This window comes from Salvelinus alpinus, chromosome 10, assembly GCF_045679555.1.
Source record: "Salvelinus alpinus chromosome 10, SLU_Salpinus.1, whole genome shotgun sequence".
Taxonomy (NCBI): domain Eukaryota; kingdom Metazoa; phylum Chordata; class Actinopteri; order Salmoniformes; family Salmonidae; genus Salvelinus; species Salvelinus alpinus.
Genome location: NC_092095.1, coordinates 74,954,173 through 74,976,672, shown reverse-complemented (window position 1 = coordinate 74,976,672; position 22,500 = coordinate 74,954,173). Strand labels below are relative to the sequence as shown.

At 43.7% G+C, this 22,500-nt stretch overlaps 1 protein-coding gene across 1 annotated transcript; it reads right to left on the bottom strand.

Annotated features, from left to right (window-relative positions):
- Positions 1 to 15,977: 15,977 nt before the first annotated feature.
- LOC139532993 (uncharacterized) lies at positions 15,978 to 17,050 on the bottom strand. Its single transcript, XM_071331139.1, has 2 exons — positions 16,876 to 17,050; positions 15,978 to 16,813 (listed from the first exon to the last, which is right to left on the bottom strand). Exons 1-2 carry the CDS (start codon positions 17,048 to 17,050, stop codon positions 15,978 to 15,980), a joined length of 1,011 nt encoding a protein of 336 aa, XP_071187240.1.
- Between the last annotated feature and the right edge of the window lie 5,450 nt (positions 17,051 to 22,500).

The following is a 22,500-nucleotide window of genomic DNA, read 5'->3' as shown; positions in this document are numbered from 1 at the left end:
TCTAAACCTATGTTGATCTAATCCTATTCTGATCTAATCCTACTCTGATCTAAACCTATTCTGATCTAATCCTATTTTGATCTAATCCTATTCCGATCTAATCCTACTCTGATCTAAACCTATTCTGATCTAATCCTATTTTGATCTAATCCTATTCTGATCTAAACCTATTCTGATCTAATCCTATTTTGATCTAATCCTATTCTGATCTAAACCTATTCTGATCTAATCCTATTCTGATCTAATCCTATTCTGATCTATTCCTATTCTGATCTAATCCTATTCTGATCTAAGCCTATTCTGATTTAATCCTATTCTGATCTAAACCTGTTCTGATCTAATCCTATTCTGATAATCCTACCTTGATCTAATCCTATTCTCATCTAAACCTGTTCTGATCTAATCCTATTCTGATCTAATCCTATTCCGTATTCTGATCTAATCCTATTCTGATCTAATCCTATTCTGATCTAAACCTATTCTGATCTAATCCTATTCTGATCTAATCCTAATCTGATATTCTGTTCCATCTCTAAAGCAATAATGGTTTCTGGAGTCAGATGTAGAGTCTGCTGTCCTGGCAGTTCCATCTGCTGGTGTGACACGTGACCTTCATGTGTGTGTGTGTGTGTGTGTGTGTGTGTGTGTGTGTGTGTGTGTGTGTGTGGTGAGGTGGCTAGTGACGTACGGTAAGGTACTGTAGGAGCAGTATTTATACCTTTATGTCGAGTCATTATTTCTGTTATAAACTCACTGTCAACATCTACAGAGGAAGTGTGACAAATGGCACCATTTTCCCCTGTATAGGACACTACTTTTAACCTGAGCCCCACGGGGGACAAACGTCATGACCCTGGTCATCGTTCTAAACATGGAGACACATCAACCAGGCTCCGTATAACACAGAGGTCATGACCCTGGTCATCGTTCTAAACATGGAGACACATCAACCAGGCTCCGTATAACACAGAGGTCATGACCCTGGTCATCGTTCTAAACATGGAGACACATCAACCAGGCTCCGTATAACACAGAGGTCATGACCCTGGTCATCGTTCTAAACATGGAGACATATCAACCAGGCTCCGTATAATACAGAGGTCATGACCCTGGTCATCGTTCTAAACATGGAGACACATCAACCAGGCTCCGTATAACACAGAGGTCATGACCCTGGTCATCGTTCTAAACATGGAGACACATCAACCAGGCTCCGTATAATACAGAGGTCATGACCCTGGTCATCGTTCTAAACATGGAGACACATCAACCAGGCTCCGTATAATACAGAGGTCATGACCCTGGTCATCGTGCTAAACATGGTGACACATCAACCAGGCTCCGTATAATACAGAGGTCATGACCCTGGTCATCGTGCTAAACATGGTGACACATCAACCAGGCTCCGTATAATACAGAGGTCATGACCCTGGTCATCGTTCTAAACATGGAGACACATCCACCAGGCTCCGTATAATACAGAGGTCATGACCCTGGTCATCGTTCTAAACATGGTGACACATCAACCAGGCTCTGTATAACACAGAGGTCATGACTCTGGTCATCGTTCTAAACATGGTGACATATCAACCAGGCTCCGTATAACACAGAGGTCATGACCCTGGTCATCGTTCTAAACATGGAGACACATCCACCAGGCTCCGTATAACACAGAGGTCATGACCCTGGTCATCGTTCTAAACATGGAGACACATCAACCAGGCTCCGTATAACACAGAGGTCATGACCCTGGTCATCGTTCTAAACATGGAGACACATCAACCAGGCTCCGTATAACACAGAGGTCATGACCCTGGTCATCGTTCTAAACATGGAGACACATCCACCAGGCTCCGTATAATACAGAGGTCATGACCCTGGTCATCGTTCTAAACATGGAGACACATCAACCAGGCTCCGTATAACACAGAGGTCATGACCCTGGTCATCGTTCTAAACATGGAGACACATCAACCAGGCTCCGTATAACACAGAGGTCATGACCCTGGTCGCCGTTCTAAACATGGTGACACATCAACCAGGCTCCGTATAATACAGAGGTCATGACCCTGGTCATCGTTCTAAACATGGAGACACATCAACCAGGCTCCGTATAACACAGAGGTCATGACCCTGGTCGCCGTTCTAAACATGGTGACACATCAACCAGGCTCCGTATAACACAGAGGTCATGACCCTGGTCATCGTTCTAAACATGGAGACACATCAACCAGGCTCCGTATAATACAGAGGTCATGACCCTGGTCGCCGTTCTAAACATGGTGACACATCAACCAGGCTCCGTATAACACAGAGGTCATGACCCTGGTCATCGTTCTAAACATGGAGACATATCAACCAGGCTCCGTATAATACAGAGGTCATGACCCTGGTCATCGTTCTAAACATGGAGACACATCAACCAGGCTCCGTATAACACAGAGGTCATGACCCTGGTCATCGTTCTAAACATGGAGACACATCAACCAGGCTCCGTATAATACAGAGGTCATGACCCTGGTCATCGTTCTAAACATGGAGACACATCAACCAGGCTCCGTATAATACAGAGGTCATGACCCTGGTCATCGTGCTAAACATGGTGACACATCAACCAGGCTCCGTATAATACAGAGGTCATGACCCTGGTCATCGTGCTAAACATGGTGACACATCAACCAGGCTCCGTATAATACAGAGGTCATGACCCTGGTCATCGTTCTAAACATGGAGACACATCCACCAGGCTCCGTATAATACAGAGGTCATGACCCTGGTCATCGTTCTAAACATGGTGACACATCAACCAGGCTCTGTATAACACAGAGGTCATGACTCTGGTCATCGTTCTAAACATGGTGACATATCAACCAGGCTCCGTATAACACAGAGGTCATGACCCTGGTCATCGTTCTAAACATGGAGACACATCCACCAGGCTCCGTATAACACAGAGGTCATGACCCTGGTCATCGTTCTAAACATGGAGACACATCAACCAGGCTCCGTATAACACAGAGGTCATGACCCTGGTCATCGTTCTAAACATGGAGACACATCAACCAGGCTCCGTATAACACAGAGGTCATGACCCTGGTCATCGTTCTAAACATGGAGACACATCCACCAGGCTCCGTATAATACAGAGGTCATGACCCTGGTCATCGTTCTAAACATGGAGACACATCAACCAGGCTCCGTATAACACAGAGGTCATGACCCTGGTCATCGTTCTAAACATGGTGACATATCAACCAGGCTCCGTATAATACAGAGGTCATGACCCTGGTCATCGTTCTAAACATGGAGACACATCCACCAGGCTCCGTATAATACAGAGGTCATGACCCTGGTCATCGTTCTAAACATGGAGACACATCCACCAGGCTCCGTATAATACAGAGGTCATGACCCTGGTCATCGTTCTAAACATGGAGACACATCAACCAGGCTCCGTATAACACAGAGGTCATGACCCTGGTCATCGTTCTAAACATGGAGACACATCAACCAGGCTCCGTATAACACAGAGGTCATGACCCTGGTCGTCGTTCTAAACATGGTGACACATCAACCAGGCTCCGTATAATACAGAGGTCATGACCCTGGTCATCGTTCTAAACATGGAGACACATCCACCAGGCTCCGTATAATACAGAGGTCATGACCCTGGTCATCGTGCTAAACATGGAGACACATCAACCAGACTCCGTATAATACAGAGGTCATGACCCTGGTCGTAGTTCTAAACATGGAGACACATCAACCAGGCTCCGTATAATACAGAGGTCATGACCCTGGTCGTAGTTCTAAACATGGAGACACATCAACCAGGCTCCGTATAATACAGAGGTCATGACCCTGGTCGTAGTTCTAAACATGGAGACACATCAACCAGGCTCCGTATAATACAGAGGTCATGACCCTGGTCATCGTTCTAAACATGGTGACATATCAACCAGGCTCCGTATAACACAGAGGTCATGACCCTGGTCATCGTTCTAAACATGGAGACGCATCCACCAGGCTCCGTATAATACAGAGGTCATGACCCTGGTCATCGTTCTAAACATGGAGACACATCAACCAGGCTCCGTATAACACAGAGGTCATGACCCTGGTCATCGTTCTAAACATGGTGACATATCAACCAGGCTCCGTATAATACAGAGGTCATGACCCTGGTCATCGTTCTAAACATGGTGACATATCAACCAGGCTCCGTATAACACAGAGGTCCTGACCCTGGTCGTCGTTCTAAACATGGAGACACATCAACCAGGCGCCGTATAACACAGAGGTCATGACCCTGGTCATCGTTCTAAACATGGAGACACATCAACCAGGCTCCGTATAACACAGAGGTCATGACCCTGGTCGTCGTTCTAAACATGGAGACACATCAACCAGGCTCCGTATAATACAGAGGTCATGACCCTGGTCATCGTTCTAAACATGGAGACACATCAACCAGGCTCCGTATAACACAGAGGTCATGACCCTGGTCATCGTTCTAAACATGGAGACACATCAACCAGGCTCCGTATAACACAGAGGTCATGACCCTGGTCATCGTTCTAAACATGGAGACACATCAACCAGGCTCCGTATAATACAGAGGTCATGACCCTGGTCATCGTTCTAAACATGGAGACACATCAACCAGGCTCCGTATAACACAGAGGTCATGACCCTGGTCATCGTTCTAAACATGGAGACACATCAACCAGGCTCTGTGTAACACATAGTATCGAAGTAATTACAATTTAGCAGATTAACACTGGAGTGATAGATGAGAAGATGATGGTGTGTAAGTAGTGATACTGGTGTGCAAAAGAGCAGAAAGGTAAATAAAAACAATATGGGGAAGAAGTAGGTAGATTGAGTGGGCTATTTACAGATGGACTATGTACAGCGGCAGCGATCGGTTAGCTGCTCAGATAGCTGATGTTTAAAGTTAGTGAGGGAGATATAAGTCTCCAGCTTCAGCGATTTTTGCAATTCGTTCCAGTCATTGGCAGCAAAGAACTTGAAGGAAAGGCGGCCAAAAGAGGTGTTGGCTTTGGGGACGACCAGTGAGATATACCTGCTGGAGCGCGTGCTACGGGTGGGTGTTGCTATGGCTGAGCTGAGATAAGGTGGAGCTTTACCTAGCAAAGACTTATAGATGACCTGGAGCCAGTGGGTTTGGCGACGAATATGTAGCGAGGGCCAGCCAACAAGAGCATACAGGTCGCAGTGGTGGGTAGTATATGGGGCTTTGGTGACAAAACGGATGGCACTGTGTTGGAGGGTATTTTGTAAATGACATCGCCGAAGTTGAGGATCGGTAGGATAGTCCGTTTTACGAGGGTATATTTGGCGGCGTGAGTGAAGAAGGCTTTGTTGCGAAATAGGAAGCCGATTCTAGATTTAATTTTGGATTGGAGATGTTTAATGTGAGTCTGGAAGGAGAGTTTACAGTCTAACCAGACACCTAGGTATTTGTAGTTGTCCACATATTCTAAGTCAGAACCGTCCAGAGTGGTGATGCTGGACAGGCGGGCGGGTGTGGGCAGCGATCGGTTGAAAAGCATGCACTTGGTTTTACTAGCGGTCTTGGTCTGTCAGTGGTATTTCTGTGGTCTCACTGTGGTCTTTCCGTGGTCTTTCCGTGGTCTTTCCGTGGTCTTTCCGTGGTCTTTCTGTGGTCTTTCCGTGGTCTCACTGTGGTCTTTCCGTGGTCTCACTGTGGTCTTTCTGTGGTCTCTCCGTGGTCTTTCCGTGGTCTTTCCGTGGTCTTTCTGTGGTCTGTCCGTGATCTCTCCGTGGTCTTTCCGTGGTCTCACTGTGGTCTTAACGTGGTAGGGCGCTCAGTGCTCGCCGTCCGTTTAGCACATGTACTGTAAGCTGCTGTATAGAGGCTTAGCAGTGTCAACGTCTTAACGTTGAACATGATTGTACCTGAAAGCCTGTTAGTCTCCCCACTCTGAGGTAGCACGCTAGCAGCCGCCGCACAAACAATAGAAAAGAGATTACAGGAGTAATGCTTTTATGGTTGAGGAGGAGAGGGGTGTGTCCAAAATGGAACCCTACTCCCTGCTTAGTAAACTACTTTTGACCCTTGGTCCTGTAGTAGAGCACTATATAGGGACATAGAGCTCCATTTGGGACTCACCCTTAGTGTTGTCTCTCTGACACTCTGGTGTTCAACACCCGGAGAGAATGAACAGACTAGAGAAGGTAAGGACGCGTTAATACTTTCATCTCATAAAGGGAATGTTGACCTTGATGAAGACAGGGAGCTAAATGACTAGAGATTTATACAGGAGGAGTGACAGGATGTAGAGCTGTGTTTCTTCTGTCTGTCTGTCTGTCTGTCTGTCTGTCTGTCTGTCTGTCTGTCTGTCTGTCTGTCTGTCTGTCTGTCTGTCTGTCTGTCTCTCTCTCTCTGTCTCTCTCACTCTCTCTCTCTCTGTATCTCTCTGTCTCTCTCTCTCTCTGTATCTCTCTCTCTCTCTGTATCTCTCTCTCTCTCTCTCTCTCTCTCTCTCTCTCTCTCTCTCTCTCTCTCTCTCTCTCTCTCTCTCTCTCTCTCTCTCTCTCTCTCTCTCTCTCTCTCTCTCTCTCTCTCTCTCAATTCAATTCAATTCAAGGGGCTTTATTGGCATGGGAAACATGTGTTAACATTGCCAAAGCAAGTGAGGTAGGTAATATACAAAAGTCAAATAAACAATAAAAATGAACAGTAAACATTACACATACAGAAGTTTCAAAACAATAAAGACATTACAAATGTCATATTAAATATATGCAGTGTTGTAACAATGTACAAATGGTTAAAGCACACAAGTTAAAATAAATAAACATAAATATGGGTTGTATTTACAGTGGTGTTTGTTCTTCACTGGTTGCCCTTTTCTTGTGGCAACAGGTCACAAATCTTGCTGCTGTGATGGCACACTGTGGAATTTCACCCAGTAGATATGGGAGTTTATCAAAATTGGATTTGTTTTCGAATTCTTTGTGGATCTGTGTAATCTGAGGGAAATATGTCTCTCTAATATGGTCATACATTGGGCAGGAGGTTAGGAAGTGCAGCTCAGTTTCCACCTCATTTTGTGGGCAGTGTGCACATAGCCTGTCTTCTCTTGAGAGCCATGTCTGCCTACGGCGGCCTTTCTCAATAGCAAGGCTATGCTCACTGAGTCTGTACATAGTCAAAGCTTTCCTTAAGTTTGGGTCAGTCACAGTGGTCAGGTATTCTGCCACTGTGTACTCTCTGTTTAGGGCCAAATAGCATTCTAGTTTGCTCTGTTTTTTTGTTAATTCTTTCCAATGTGTCAAGTAATTATCTTTTTGTTTTCTCATGATTTGGTTGGGTCTAATTGTGCTGTTGTCCTGGGGCTCTGTGGGGTGTGTTTGTGTTTGTGAACAGAGCCCTAGGACCAGCTTGCTTAGGGGACTCTTCTCCAGGTTCATCTCTCTGTAGGTGATGGCTTTGTTATGGAAGGTTTGGGAATCGCTTCCTTTTAGGTGGTTGTAGAATTTAACGGCTCTTTTCTGGATTTTGATAATTAGTGGGTATCGGCCTAATTCTGCTCTGCATGCATTATTTGGTGTTCTACGTTGTACACGGAGGATATTTTTGCAGAATTCTGCATGCAGAGTCTCAATTTGGTGTTTGTCCCATTTTGTGAAATCTTGGTTGGTGAGCGGACCCCAGACCTCACAACCATAAAGGGCAATGGGCTCTATGACTGATTCAAGTATTTTTAGCCAGATCCTAATTGGTATGTTGAAATTTATGTTCCTTTTGATGGCATAGAAGGCCCTTCTTGCCTTGTCTCTCAGATCGTTCACAGCTTTGTGGAAGTTACCTGTGGTGCTGATGTTTAGGCCGAGGTATGTATAGTTTTTTGTGTGCTCTAGGGCAACGGTGTCTAGATGGAATTTGTGGTCCTGGTGACTGGACCTTTTTTGGAACACCATTATTTTGGTCTTACTGAGATTTACTGTCAGGGCCCAGGTCTGACAGAATCTGTGCATTACATTTACATTTAAGTCATTTAGCAGACGCTCTTATCCAGAGCGACTTACAAATTGGAAAGTTCATACATATTCATCCTGGTCCCCCCGTGGGGAATGAACCCACAACCCTGGCGTTGCAAGCGCCATGCTCTACCAACTGAGCCACACGGGACCTGTGCAGAAGATCTAGGTGCTGCTGTAGGCCCTCCTTGGTTGGTGACAGAAGCACCAGATCATCAGCAAACAGTAGACATTTGACTTCGGATTCTAGTAGGGTGAGACCGGGTGCTGCAGACTGTTCTAGTGCCCGCGCCAATTCGTTGATATATATGTTGAAGAGGGTGGGGCTTAAGCTGCATCCCTGTCTCACCCCACGACCCTGTGTGAAGAAATGTGTGTGTTTTTTGCCAATTTTAACCGCACACTTGTTGTTTGTGTACATGGATTTTATAATGTCGTATGTTTTACCCCCAACACCACTTTCCATCAATTTGTATAGCAGACCCTCATGCCAAATTGAGTCGAAGGCTTTTTTGAAATCAACAAAGCATGAGAAGACTTTGCCTTTGTTTTGGTTTGTTTGGTTGTCAATTAGGGTGTGTAGGGTGAATACATGGTCTGTTGTACGGTAATTTGGTAAAAAGCCAATTTGACATTTGCTCAGTACATTGTTTTCATTGAGGAAATGTACGAGTCTGCTGTTAATGATAATGCAGAGTATTTTCCCAAGGTTACTGTTGACGCATATTCCACGGTAGTTATTGGGGTCAAATTTGTCTCCACTTTTGTGGATTGGGGTGATCAGTCCTTGGTTCCAAATATTGGGGAAGATGCCAGAGCTAAGGACGATGTTAAAGAGTTTTAGTATAGCCAATTGGAATTTGTTGTCTGTATATTTGATCATTTCATTAAGGATACCATCAACACCACAGGCCTTTTTGGGTTTGAGGGTTTTTATTTTGTCCTGTAACTCATTCAAGGTAATTGGAGAATCCAATGGGTTCTGGTAGTCTTTAATAGTTGATTCTAGGATTTGTATTTGATCATGTATATGTTTTTGTTCTTTATTCTTTGTTATAGAGCCAAAAAGATTGGAGAAGTGGTTTACCCATACATCTCAATTTTGGATAGATAATTCTTCGTGTTGTTGTTTGTTTAGTGTTTTCCAATTTTCCCAGAATTGGTTAGAGTCTATGGAGTCTTCAATTACATTGAGCTGATTTCTGACGTGCTGTTCCTTCTTTTTCCGTAGTGTATTTCTGTATTGTTTTAGTGATTCGCCATAGTGAAGGCGTAGACTCAGGTTTTCCGGGTCTCTATGTTTTTGGTTGGACAGGTTCCTCAATTTATTTCTTAGATTTTTGCATTCTTTATCAAACCATTTGTCATTGTTGTTCATTTTCTTCGGTTTTCTATTTGAGATTTTTAGATTTGATAGGGAAGCTGAGAGGTCAAATATACTGTTAAGATTTTCTACTGCCAAGTTTACACCTTCACTATTGCAGTGGAACATTTTACCCAGGAAGTTGTCTAAAAGGGATTGAATTTGCTGTTGCCTAATTGTTTTTTGGTAGGTTTCCAAACTGCATTCCTTCCATCTATAGCATTTCTTAATGTTACTCAGTTCCTTTGGCTTTGATCTCTCTCTCTCTCTCTCTCTCTCTCTCTCTCTCTCTCTCTCTCTCTCTCTCTCTCTCTCTCTCTCTCTCTTCGGAGTGCATGCTGGGAGTGAGTCGTCAAGCAGGAGTGATTGTGAGAGCGACTGGATTTCTTTTCACTCTATTGGGTGTTGGTATGTAAATATATATATATTGATTAGTTTAGTTGGTTTAAGGGTATTTTTTCTAAATATTAATAAGAAAGTATAGGGGTGGTGGGATAGTTTGAGGTTGTTTTGTTTGTCGCGAGGGCACAACCAGCGGGGGGGGGCGGGTGGAAATGGCCACTCGTGGAGGTTTGGAGTATGAAAGACTTAGTCGAAGGAATGGAGTGAAGATTCCAGCCGCGGCTGGCTGTTCAGTAGAAGAATGTAGTCTTGCGGTGGGTGCTATCATTGGGTATGATAGCATCAAATCAGCCTCAAGGATGAATAGCGCTGTAGTGATATTCTTAGATTCTATTGAAAAGGTGAATAAAATAGTCGAGACGGGTGTGGTGTTGCGGGAAACACAGACGCAGGTATTTCCGCTTATGAATCCGGCGAAAAAAGTGATACTTTCTAACGTGCCACCTTTTGTTAGAGATGAAGTGCTGGAGCGAGAGTTAGCGCGTCATGGTCAAATCGTATCTACAATAAAGAAGGTTCTTTTTGGATGCAAATCTCCGTTGCTGAAACATGTCGTGTCTCATAGGAGGCAAGTGCATATGATCTTAAAAAAGGACGTAGAGGAACTGAATTTAGCGTTCAGTTTTAAGATTGATGGATTTGATTATGTATTTTACGCTTCGACTGAATCAATGAAATGTTTTGGTTGTGGAAGAGAGGGGCATTTGGTGCGCAGTTGTCCCGAGAATGAGCGCGCTGAGACCGGTAGTAGTTATAGTGCTGGTGCAAATAACGCACCACCGCGAAGGGATGAAAATGCTAAGGGTGCAGGGGAAGGGAGAAGGTGGGCAGATGTGGTTGGAAAAGTAGGAGAAGAAGGCATTGTGGATAAGGTGGAAATTGTGGTAGATCAGAACAAAGAGGGAGGGGAAACAGGTGGTGAGATTGCGACTGCCGTCGCTGAGGTGGTGTTGGAAAATGAAATTGGAGGGCAAGAGGAGATTGAAATAACGGAAAAAGAAGCAGATGTTTTCAAAATACCTAGGAGTAAAAGGAAGAACGTAAGGGGGGGTGAAGGGTCTAGTTCTAAGAGAAAGGTAGAGAGTGATAAATCAGTTGAAGATGAACAAGTGGTAGAGATGGTAGAGTTTTCGTCTGGGGAGGATAGCGAGAGTGAGTCTTCTGACGCGTCACAACAATGTAGCGAGACAAATGAGATAGAAGGGAGATATGGAATTGAGAAGATACGTCAATTTCTGAAGTTGACAAAAGGGAAGAAATATATGCAGGATTACAAAGTAACTGATTTTTTCCCTGAAAGTGAATTGTTTATTGAATCAGCAAAGTTTCTGATGTCAAAGATTACAGGAGGAGGGTTGAAAAGCCCTGAAATTGCTAGACTCAAGAAAGTGGTCACGAGAGTGATAAGTGATGTAAATTTGAAAGAAAATGAAAGAGTTCAGTTGCAGTTTTAACTCTGTAAAGAGATGTGGTGGCTGTATCATCATCTGTATATTTTTTTCATCCATGAGCAGTTTTAAGATTTCTTCTTTAAACGTAAATGGGGCAAGAGATGGTAAAAAAAGAGCCATGGTGTATGAGTTAATTAGGGGAAAGGGAAGTGACATAATTTTTCTACAAGAAACGCATAGTAATTTGGAAAATGAAGTCATGTGGCAAAAGGAGTGGGGTGGGACAGTGGTGTGTAGTCATAAAAACTCAAAAAGTGGGGGGGTGGCTATTTTGTTCTCAAAAGGGTTTTTGCCTTTGTCTTATGAGATTGAGGAGATAGTTGAGGGGAGGTTATTAAAAGTCAGAGCAAGGTATGAAAACATCACTATGTGTCTGATAAATGTATATGCCCCAGTGGTGACAGTTGAGAGGGTATGTTTTTTAGAGACATTATCAAATACCATTGAGAAATGTAATAAAGAGGATTATTTATTTATTGCTGGGGATTTCAACTGCACAGTCAGCGATTTAGATAGAAATCACCAAGAACCTCATATAGCCTCAAGGACTTTTTTAAAACGCCTTATTGTAACACATGAATTGTGTGATATTTGGCGGAGTCAAAATGGAGGAACAAGGCAGTACACCTGGGCGCATGTGAGAGAGAACATCATTTCTATGGCTAGGTTAGATAGGTTTTATTGTTTTGAGCATCAATCTCAGGTTTGTAAATCAAGTGTGATAACCCCAGTGGGATTTTCTGATCATTGTTTAATAACAGAGGTGGTGTTCATTAATGATGTAAAACCCAAAAGTGCATACTGGCATTTTAATACAACTTTATTGAGTGATGCTCATTTCAGGAAATGTTTCAGTGTTTTGTGGGAGAGGTGGAGGTCTCAAAAGGCCAGTTTTATATCACTTCAACAGTGGTGGGATATAGGGAAAATCCAGATTCAACAATTCTGTAATCAATACACGAGGAATGTCACCAAGGATATCACCAGATCAATGAAAGCCTTAGAGGTTGAAATAGTGGAACTCATGACGTTGGTTGAGACCACAGGAGATCGAGGCCATACTCAGGCCCTCAAGAAGAGAAAAGCTGCATTGGCAGACCTGCTGGGTATCAGAGCACAGGGGGCATTGGTGAGAAGTAAGTTTCAGGGAATATCTGAAATGGATGCCTCATCCAAGTTTTTCTTTGGTCTAGAGAAAAAGAATGGACAAAGAAAAATTATTCATTGTCTCAAATCAGCTGTTGGACAAGAGCTCACTAGCCCGAGTGAAATTAGAAAGAGGGCAGTAGAGTTCTATGCTGAGCTCTATAAGTGTGAGTACAAAGAGGATAAAACAGTGACACAACAGTTCTTTGATGGGCTCCCAAAGGTGGCTGCAAAAGCTCAGGTTGAGCTGGAGCAACCGTTGTCTTTGCAGGAGTTATACACTGCATTAAAAGGCATGGAAAATGGAAGGGCACCAGGCATTGATGGGCTTCCCGTTGACTTTTTTAAGTCTTTTTGGGCTATGTTGGGAGAAGATTGGCTAGCAGTAGTTAATGATAGTTTAACCGGAGGGTTACTACCAATAAGCTGCAGAAGGGCTGTCCTCACCCTATTGCCCAAAAAGGGTGACCCTAGGGAGGTGAAGAACTGGAGGCCGGTGGCTTTATTGTGCACTGATTATAAGATATTGTCAAAGGCTTTGTCCAACAGGCTGAAGGAGGTGATGGGGCAAATCATACATACGGACCAGTCCTACTGTGTTCCTGGCAGGCAGATAGGGGATAACATTTCTCTGATTCGTGATTTTTTGGACGTCTCTAAGGCAATTGGGTTGGAGGCTGGTCTAATTTCAATTGATCAGGAAAAGGCATTTGACCGAGTTGAACATAAATATTTATGGCACACGCTTGAGGCGTTTGGGTTCAGCTCGGGTTTTATTGCCATGATAAAGGTGATATATGGTGACATTGAAAGTGTATTGAAAGTTAACGGTGGTTTGAGTGCTCCTTTTAAAGTGTGTAGAGGTATTCGGCAGGGATGTTCTTTGTCAGGGATGTTGTATGCCATTGCTATAGAGCCACTACTAAATAGCATTAGAAGTAGCATTGAAGGGGTGTACCTTTCAGAGGATATTCCTCCTATTCGTCTCTCAGCCTATGCTGATGATGTAGTTGTGTTAGTGAAAAATCAAGCGGAGGTGGATAGTTTGAGTATAATGGTTGATCGTTTTAGGGGAATATCCTCTGCAAAGGTAAATTGGGAAAAGAGTTGTGCTTTACAGATTGGGAAATGGGCTGGAGGGAACATGGCTTTGCCAGGGGGGCTAGAATGGTGTAAGGGAGGTTTTAAGTATCTTGGAGTGTACCTAGGAGATGAGGGGACTATGGAAAAGAATTGGAGTGGGGTGGTTGAAATGGTGGAAGGGAGGATGAGGAGATGGCGTTGGTTATTATCTCGTATGTCATATAGGGGGCGCACTATTATAGTTAATAATGTGATTGCCTCTGCACTGTGGCATCGGTTGTCAGTTTTAGAACCACCATCTGGCCTTCTGGCTAAGATACAGGCAATTATTGTGGATTTCTTTTGGGATAAATATCATTGGGTTCCACAAAGTGTTTTGTATTTATCAAAAGAGGAGGGGGGACAAGGTCTTGTACATCTTGCTAGTAGAGCTGCTGCTTTCCGGTTTCAGTTTATTCAAAGGTTGCTTTATGGACCGGAAAATGTGGTGTGGAGAGGGGTGGCAGGTCTTGTATTACAGAGGGTTGGAGGATTAGGATTAAAGAAGGCTTTATTTTTGGTTGATAGTAGACAGATTTCTAGGGAGGGAGTACCTCCGTTTTACAGAGGCCTTCTCAGAGTGTGGAGCATAATGAAGGTGTCCAGACGAAATTCAGCGGAGTCAGTGCATTGGCTGTTGGAGGAACCGCTGGTGTATGGGGCAAGACTGGATTGTACAACTGCAGCTGTTCCACATTTCTCCAAGATTCTGGTGAAGGGCAAAATAATCACCTTAAAACAGTTAATGGCCATGGCTGGGCCCGCCTTAATGGATGGAAGACGGGTGGCTGAACATTTGGGGATGAGGTCGGAAAGGATTGTCGGACAAATGTTGGGGAGCTGCAGGAAGGCTCTGTCAGAGGAAGAGTGGGGAATGCTTAATAGCCAAGAGAAGAAGGTACAAGATGAAGACGTCGCATTTCCAAGACTAGGGATTACACCAAATATCCCAGAGTCAGAGAGAAAGGGTTTATTGTTGGATTTGAGAGGGTTGGAGGAGGTGGGTTTGGATGAGGTGAATGGGAAGGACTTGTATAGGGGGTGTGTAAAGGTGTTAAATAAAGATAAATTGAAAAATAGAAAAGACACTCCATGGAGGGTAAAATTGGGAATTGATGACAAGGTAAAGCCAGCATGGAGAGCACTGTACAAACCACCGTTACAAAAGGGTACTGGTGATATGCAATGGAGGGTTTTACATGGCATTATTGCAGTTAATGCTTTCGTATCTGTCATTAACTCAGAGGTTAGAGATGGATGTCCTTTTTGTAATATAAGAGAAACCATTTTTCACTGTTTTATGGAGTGTGAGAGGATAAAACCTCTTTTGGAAATACTGGAGTCTTTGTTTAGAGCTGTAGGTGAGTTTTTTAATAACAATGTTTTTATTTTGGGGTTTCAATATAGTAAGCAACAGAAAAGAAAATGTCAACTGTTAAATTTTATTTTGGGACAAGCTAAGATGTCAATTTTTTTGAGTAGGAAACATAAGATAGACACGGGATATGAGAAGGATATAAGATGTGTTTTTAAAGGATTAGTGAAAGCAAGAATAAAAGTGGATTTTGAGTTCTTCTCAGCTGTAAAAGATCTCCCATTATTTGAGGAGAAGTGGGCATATGAAGGAGTGCTTTGTTTTGTAGAGGAGGGGAAATTATTTTTTGTTGAGGAAATAAGTTGAATGTATATGTTCTTTTGTATTTTTATTTTATTTATTTTGAGTAGGAATTACATTTATTGTTTCATTTCTGAAAAGGCAGTGTGTCATTATTTATGTTAATAATTGAGTAGAAAATAAAGGTTTTATAAAAACTCAAAAACTCTCTCTCTCTCTCTCTCTCTCTCTCTCTCTCTCTCTCTCTCTCTCTCTCTCTCTCTCTCTCTCTCTCTCTCTCTCTCTCTCTCTCTCTCTCTCTCTCTCTCTCTCTCTCTCTCTCTCTCTCTCTATGTGTATCTCCCTCTCTCTCGTATGTTTCTGGAACAGTACAGTGTATCTGTGAATATGTGTGTTTACTGTGTTAAGTTGATCAGTGGATTGTATCAGAATTCAGGGTCCGGCAGTGAAATTGGCCGTCATATCAACGAAACCCTGTTAATGTTACTTTCGTGACACACTTTGATCAGACCACAAATCCAGCTACAAAACTAGGCCACACCCTCCTTAAAGATTGGGACTCTTTTGTCAAAAAATATATATATTCTGAAAGTTCTTATTTTTCCGAAGTCCCTCTTCATAACTTTATCTCCTAAACCTCAAATCCTATATATATATATCAATATAAATATATATATAAATATCAATCTTATTATTTTTTTTCCTTTCAGTGTTTTTCTCATTCTTTAACTCGGTCGTTCACCCAATTAGGTGCCTTTTGAGAAGTGTAGCTTGATAAAACAAAAATATTGATTTCACCAAATGTTAACATCCTGTCATAAACAGCCCATGTTTCCATCTCCAGAGATTAAAGAAAAACAGGGGTGACGGTAACAGGGGTGACTGTAACAGGGGTGACTGTAACAGGGGTGACTGTAACAGGGGTGACTGTAACAGGGGTGACTGTAACAGGGGTGACGGTAACAGGGGTGACTGTAATAGGGGTGACAGTAACAGGGGTGACTGTAACAGGGGTGACGGTAACAGGGGTGACTGTAACATGGGTGACTGTAACAGGGGTGACGGTAACAGGGGTGACTGTAACAGGGGTGACTGTAACATGGGTGACTGTAACAGGGGTGACGGTAACAGGGGTGACTGTAACAGGGGTGACGGTAACATGGGTTAATGTAACAGGGGTGACCGTAACAAGGGTGACGGTAACAAGGGTGACGGTAACAGGGGTGACTGTAACAGGGGTGACGGTAACAGGGGTGACGGTAACAAGGGTGACGGTAACATGGGTGACGGTAACAGGGGTGATGGTAACAAGGGTGACGGTAACAAGGGTGACGGTAACACGGTTGATGGTAACAGGGGTGACTGTAACAGGGGTGATGGTAACAGGGGTGACGGTAACAGGGGTGATGGTAACAGGGGTGATGGTAACAGGGGTGACGGTAACAGGGGTGACGGTAACAGGGGGGACGGTAACAAGGGTGATGGTAACAAGGGTGACGGTAACAGGGGTGACGGTAACAGGGGTGACGGTAACAAGGGTGATGGTAACAAGGGTGACGGTAACAGGGGTGATGGTAACAGGGGTGACGGTAACAGGGGTGACGGTAACAGGGGGGACGGTAACAGGGGGGACGGTAACAAGGGTGACGGTAACAAGGGTGACTGTACATGGGTGATGGTAACCTGGGTGACGGTAACAGGGGTGACGGTAACAGGGGTGATGGTAACAAGGGTGACGGTAACACGGTTGATGGTAACAGGAGTGACGGTAACAGGGGTGACGGTAACATGGGTGATGGTAACAAGGGTGACGGTAACACGGTTGATGGTAACAGGGGTGACGGTAACAGGGGTGATGGTAACAAGGGTGATGGTAACAAGGGTGACAGTGAAAGGGGTGACCGTTACAGGGTTGACCATTTCATCTTAAATCAGCCATAAATCCCCTTGTGACAGGAGGAATGGAAGGTGGTTGTGGTAAACATGGAGTGTGTATCTATAGGTAACATGGTTGTGGTAAACATGGAGTGTGTATCTATAGGTAACATGGTTGTGGTAAACATGGAGTGTGTATCTATAGGTAACATGGTTGTGGTAAACATGGAGTGTGTATCTATGGGTAACATGGTTGTGGTAAACATGGAGTGTGTATCTATGGGTAACATGGTTGTGGTAAACATGGAGTGTGTATCTATGGGTAACATGGTTGTGGTAAACATGGAGTGTGTATCTATGGGTAACCATGGTTGTGGTAAACATGGAGTGTGTATCTATGGGAAACATGGAGTGTGTATCTATGGGTAACATGGTTGTGGTAAACATGGAGTGTGTATCTATAGGTAACATGGTTGTGGTAAACATGGAGTGTGTCTCTATGGGTAACATGGTTGTGGTAAACATGGAGTGTGTATCTATTGGTAACATGGTTGTGGTAAACATGGAGTGTGTATCTATGGGTAACATGGTTGTGGTAAACATGGAGTGTGTATCTATGGGTAACATGGTTGTGGTAAACATGGAGTGTATATCTATGGGTAACATGGTTGTGGTAAACATGGAGTGTGTATCTATGGGAAACATGGAGTGTGTATCTATGGGTAACATGGTTGTGGTAAACATGGAGTGTGTATCTATTGGTAACATGGTTGTGGTAAACATGGAGTGTGTATCTATGGGTACCATGGTTGTGGTAAACATGGAGTGTGTATCTATGGGTAACCATGGTTGTGGTAAACATGGAGTGTGTATCTATGGGTAACCATGGCTGTGGTAAACATGGAGTGTGTATCTATGGGTAACATGGTTGTGGTAAACATGGAGTGTGTATCTATGGGTAACCATGGCTGTGGTAAACATGGAGTGTGTCTCTATGGGTAACATGGTTGTGGTAAACATGGAGTGTGTATCTATGGGTAACATGGTTGTGGTAAACATGGAGTGTGTATCTATGGGTAACATGGTTGTGGTAAACATGGAGTGTGTCTCTATGGGTAACATGGTTGTGGTAAACATGGAGTGTGTATCTATGGGTAACATGGTTGTGGTAAACATGGAGTGTGTATCTATGGGTAACATGGTTGTGGTAAACATGGAGTGTGTATCTATGGGTAACCATGGTTGTGGTAAACATGGAGTGTGTATCTATAGGTAACATGGTTGTGGTAAACATGGAGTGTGTCTCTATGGGTAACATGGTTGTGGTAAACATGGAGTGTGTATCTATGGGTAACATGGTTGTGGTAAACATGGAGTGTGTATCTATGGGTACATGGTTGTGGTAAACATGGAGTGTGTATCTATGGGTAACATGGTTGTGGTAAACATGGAGTGTGTATCTATGGGTAACATGGTTGTGGTAAACATGGAGTGTGTATCTATGGGTAACATGGTTGTGGTAAACATGGAGTGTGTATCTATGGGTAACATGGTTGTGATAAACATGGAGTGTGTATCTATGGGTAACATGGTTGATGTGTTATGCTTGACCTGCACAGTTTCCCACCACACAACACCAGGAAGTGGCAAGCAAGAGTTGAACAAGCTCACCTGCTCTGATTTGACTCTGACTCTGATTTGACTCTGACTCTGATTTGACTCTGACTCGACTCTGACTTGACTCTGACTCTGATTTGACTCTGATTTGACTCTGACTCTGATTTGACTCTGACTCTGATTTGACTCTGACTTGACTCTGACTCTGACTCTGATTTGACTCTGACTCTGACTTGACTCTGATTTGACTCTGACTCTGACTTGACTCTGACTCTGATTTGACTCTGACTTGACTATTAGGTGTTCAATTGTATCCTTTGAAATGTAAATATTTCAAAATAAATAGTTTCACCACATTAAAACGAGAGTTTAGTTCATTCAACAGGGTTGGACCTTAAAATGAGGGACAGACGTAAATGATTCACGATGAATCACATGACATAAATCATAATCTACAGAAATGACTTTGTTAAAGCAACAAAAATAACTTGGGTTTCACAATGACGGTTAAAAAACGTAGATAAAGTTTGCGTTTGAGTGTGTTAAAATCTTCCTTGAAGTCCGAGAGGTACAGAGGCTCACAATGCAGGATCTTCCTTGAAGTCCGAGAGGTACAGAGGCTCACAATGCAGGATCTTCCTTGAAGTCCGAGAGGTACAGAGGCTCACAATGCAGGATCTTCCTTGAAGTCCGAGAGGTACAGAGGCTCACAATGCAGGATCTTCCTTGAAGTCCGAGAGGTACAGAGGCTCACAATGCAGGATCTTCCTTGAAGTCCGAGAGGTACAGAGGCTCACAATGCAGGATCTTCCTTGAAGTCCGAGAGGTACAGAGGCTCACAATGCAGGATCTTCCTTGAAGTCCGAGAGGTACAGAGGCTCACAATGCAGGATCTTCCTTGAAGTCCGAGAGGTACAGAGGCTCACAATGCAGGATCTTCCTTGAAGTCCGAGAGGTACAGAGGCTCACAATGCAGGATCTTCCTTGAAGTCCGAGAGGTACAGAGGCTCACAATGCAGGATCTTCCTTGAAGTCCGAGAGGTACAGAGGCTCACAATGCAGGATCTTCCTTGAAGTCCGAGAGGTACAGAGGCTCACAATGCAGGATCTTCCTTGAAGTCCGAGAGGTACAGAGGCTCACAATGCAGGATCTTCCTTGAAGTCCGAGAGGTACAGAAGCTCACAATGCAGGATCTTCCTTGAAGTCCGAGAGGTACAGAGGCTCACAATGCAGGATCTTCCTTGAAGTCCGAGAGGTACAGAGGCTCACAATGCAGGATCTTCCTTGAAGTCCGAGAGGTACAGAGGCTCACAATGCAGGATCTTCCTTGAAGTCCGAGAGGTACAGAGGCTCACAATGCAGGATCTTCCTTGAAGTCCGAGAGGTACAGAGGCTCACAATGCAGGATCTTCCTTGAAGTCCGAGAGGTACAGAGGCTCACAATGCAGGATCTTCCTTGAAGTCCGAGAGGTACAGAGGCTCACAATGCAGGATCTTCCTTGAAGTCCGAGAGGTACAGAGGCTCACAATGCAGGATCTTCCTTGAAGTCCGAGAGGTACAGAGGCTCACAATGCAGGATCTTCCTTGAAGTCCGAGAGGTACAGAGGCTCACAATGCAGGATCTTCCTTGAAGTCCGAGAGGTACAGAGGCTCACAATGCAGGATCTTCCTTGAAGTCCGAGAGGGTGTACAGAGGCTCACAATGCAGGATCTTCCTTGAAGTCCGAGAGGTACAGAGGCTCACAATGCAGGATCTTCCTTGAAGTCCGAGAGGTACAGAGGCTCACAATGCAGGATCTTCCTTGAAGTCCGAGAGGTACAGAGGCTCACAATGCAGGATCTTCCTTGAAGTCCGAGAGGTACAGAGGCTCACAATGCAGGATCTTGGCACTTTAGCACTTTAGCACTTAGCGTCTTTATTCATATATGTAAAACATATATTTATTGAATTCTCCATTTGGTCGATAATAAAGGGCAATTCATTTGATATAACAGGCTTTTAAAATTCAATATTGTTGTACAACTTCTACTTTTTTAAATTTCTAAATATAAAAGGGATGGAAATGGCATTCATTTGGTGGAGCTTCTCTGATTCTCTGATGGTTCCATTCATTTGGTGGAGCTTCTCTGATTCTCTGATGGTTCCATTCATTTGGTGGAGCTTCTCTTCAAGCTGCTAGTGTTTTTGAATTTTCATCCTGTCTCCCTTTTCATTCAGCCTACAGTGTTCATCCTGTCTCCCTTTTCATTCAGCCTACAGTATTCATCCTGTCTCCCTTTTCATTCAGACTACAGTATTCATCCTGTCTCCCTTTTCATTCAGCCTACAGTATTCATCCTGTCTCCCTTTTCATTCAGCCTACGGTATTCATCCTGTCTCCCTTTTCATTCAGCCTACAGTATTCATCCTGTCTCCCTTTTCATTCAGACTACAGTATTCATCCTGTCTCCCTTTTCATTCAGCCTACAGTATTCATCCTGTCTCCCTTTTCATTCAGCCTACAGTAGTCATCCTGTCTCCCTTTTCATTCAGCCTATGGTATTCATCCTGTCTCCCTTTTCATTCAGCCTACAGTATTCATCCTGTCTCCCTTTTCATTCAGCCTACAGTATTCATCCTGTCTCCCTTTTCATTCAGCCTACAGTATTCATCCTGTCTCCCTTTTCATTCAGCCTACAGTATTCATCCTGTCTGTCTTTTCATTCAGCCTACGGTATTCATCCTGTCTCCCTTTTCATTCAGACTACAGTATTCATCCTGTCTCCCTTTTCATTCAGACTATAGTATTCATCCTGTCTCCCTTTTCATTTAGCCTACAGTATTCATCCTGTCTCCCTTTTCATTCAGACTACAGTATTCATCCTGTCTCCCTTTTCATTCAGCCTACAGTATTCATCCTGTCTCCCTTTTCATTCAGCCTACGGTATTCATCCTGTCTCCCTTTTTCATTCAGCCTACAGTATTCATCCTGTCTCCCTTTTCATTCAGCCTACAGTATTTATCCTGTCTCCCTTTTCATTCAACCTACAGTGTTCATCCTGTCTCCCTTTTCATTCAGCCTACGGTATTCATCCTGTCTCCCTTTTCATTCAGCCTACAGTATTCATCCTGTCTCCCTTTTCATTCAGCCTACAGTATTCATCCTGTCTCCCTTTTCATTCAGCCTACAGTATTCATCCTGTCTCCCTTTTCATTCAGCCTACAGTATTCATCCTGTCTCCCTTTTCATTCAGCCTACAGTATTCATCCTGTCTCCCTTTTCATTCACACTACGGTATTCATCCTGTCTCCCTTTTCATTCAGCCTACAGTATTCATCCTGTCTCCCTTTTCATTCAGACTACGGTATTCATCCTGTCTCCCTTTTCATTCAGCCTACAGTATTCATCCTGTCTCCCTTTTCATTCAGCCTACAGTATTCATCCTGTCTCCCTTTTCATTCAGCCTACAGTATTCATCCTGTCTCCCTTTTCATTCAGCCTACAGTATTCATCCTGTCTCCCTTTTCATTCAGCCTACAGTATTCCTCCCGTCTCCCTTTTCATTCAGCCTACAGTATTCATCCTGTCTCCATTTTCATTCAGACTACGGTATTCATCCTGTCTCCCTTTTCATTCAGCCTACAGTATTCATCGTGTCTCCCTTTTCATTCAGCCTATAGTATTCATCCTGTCTCCATTTTCATTCAGACTACAGTATTCATCCTGTCTCCCTTTTCATTCAGCCTACAGTATTCATCGTGTCTCCCTTTTCATTCAGCCTATAGTATTCATCCTGTCTCCATTTTCATTCAGACTACAGTATTCATCCTGTCTCCCTTTTCATTCAGCCTACAGTATTCATCGTGTCTCCCTTTTCATTCAGCCTACAGTATTC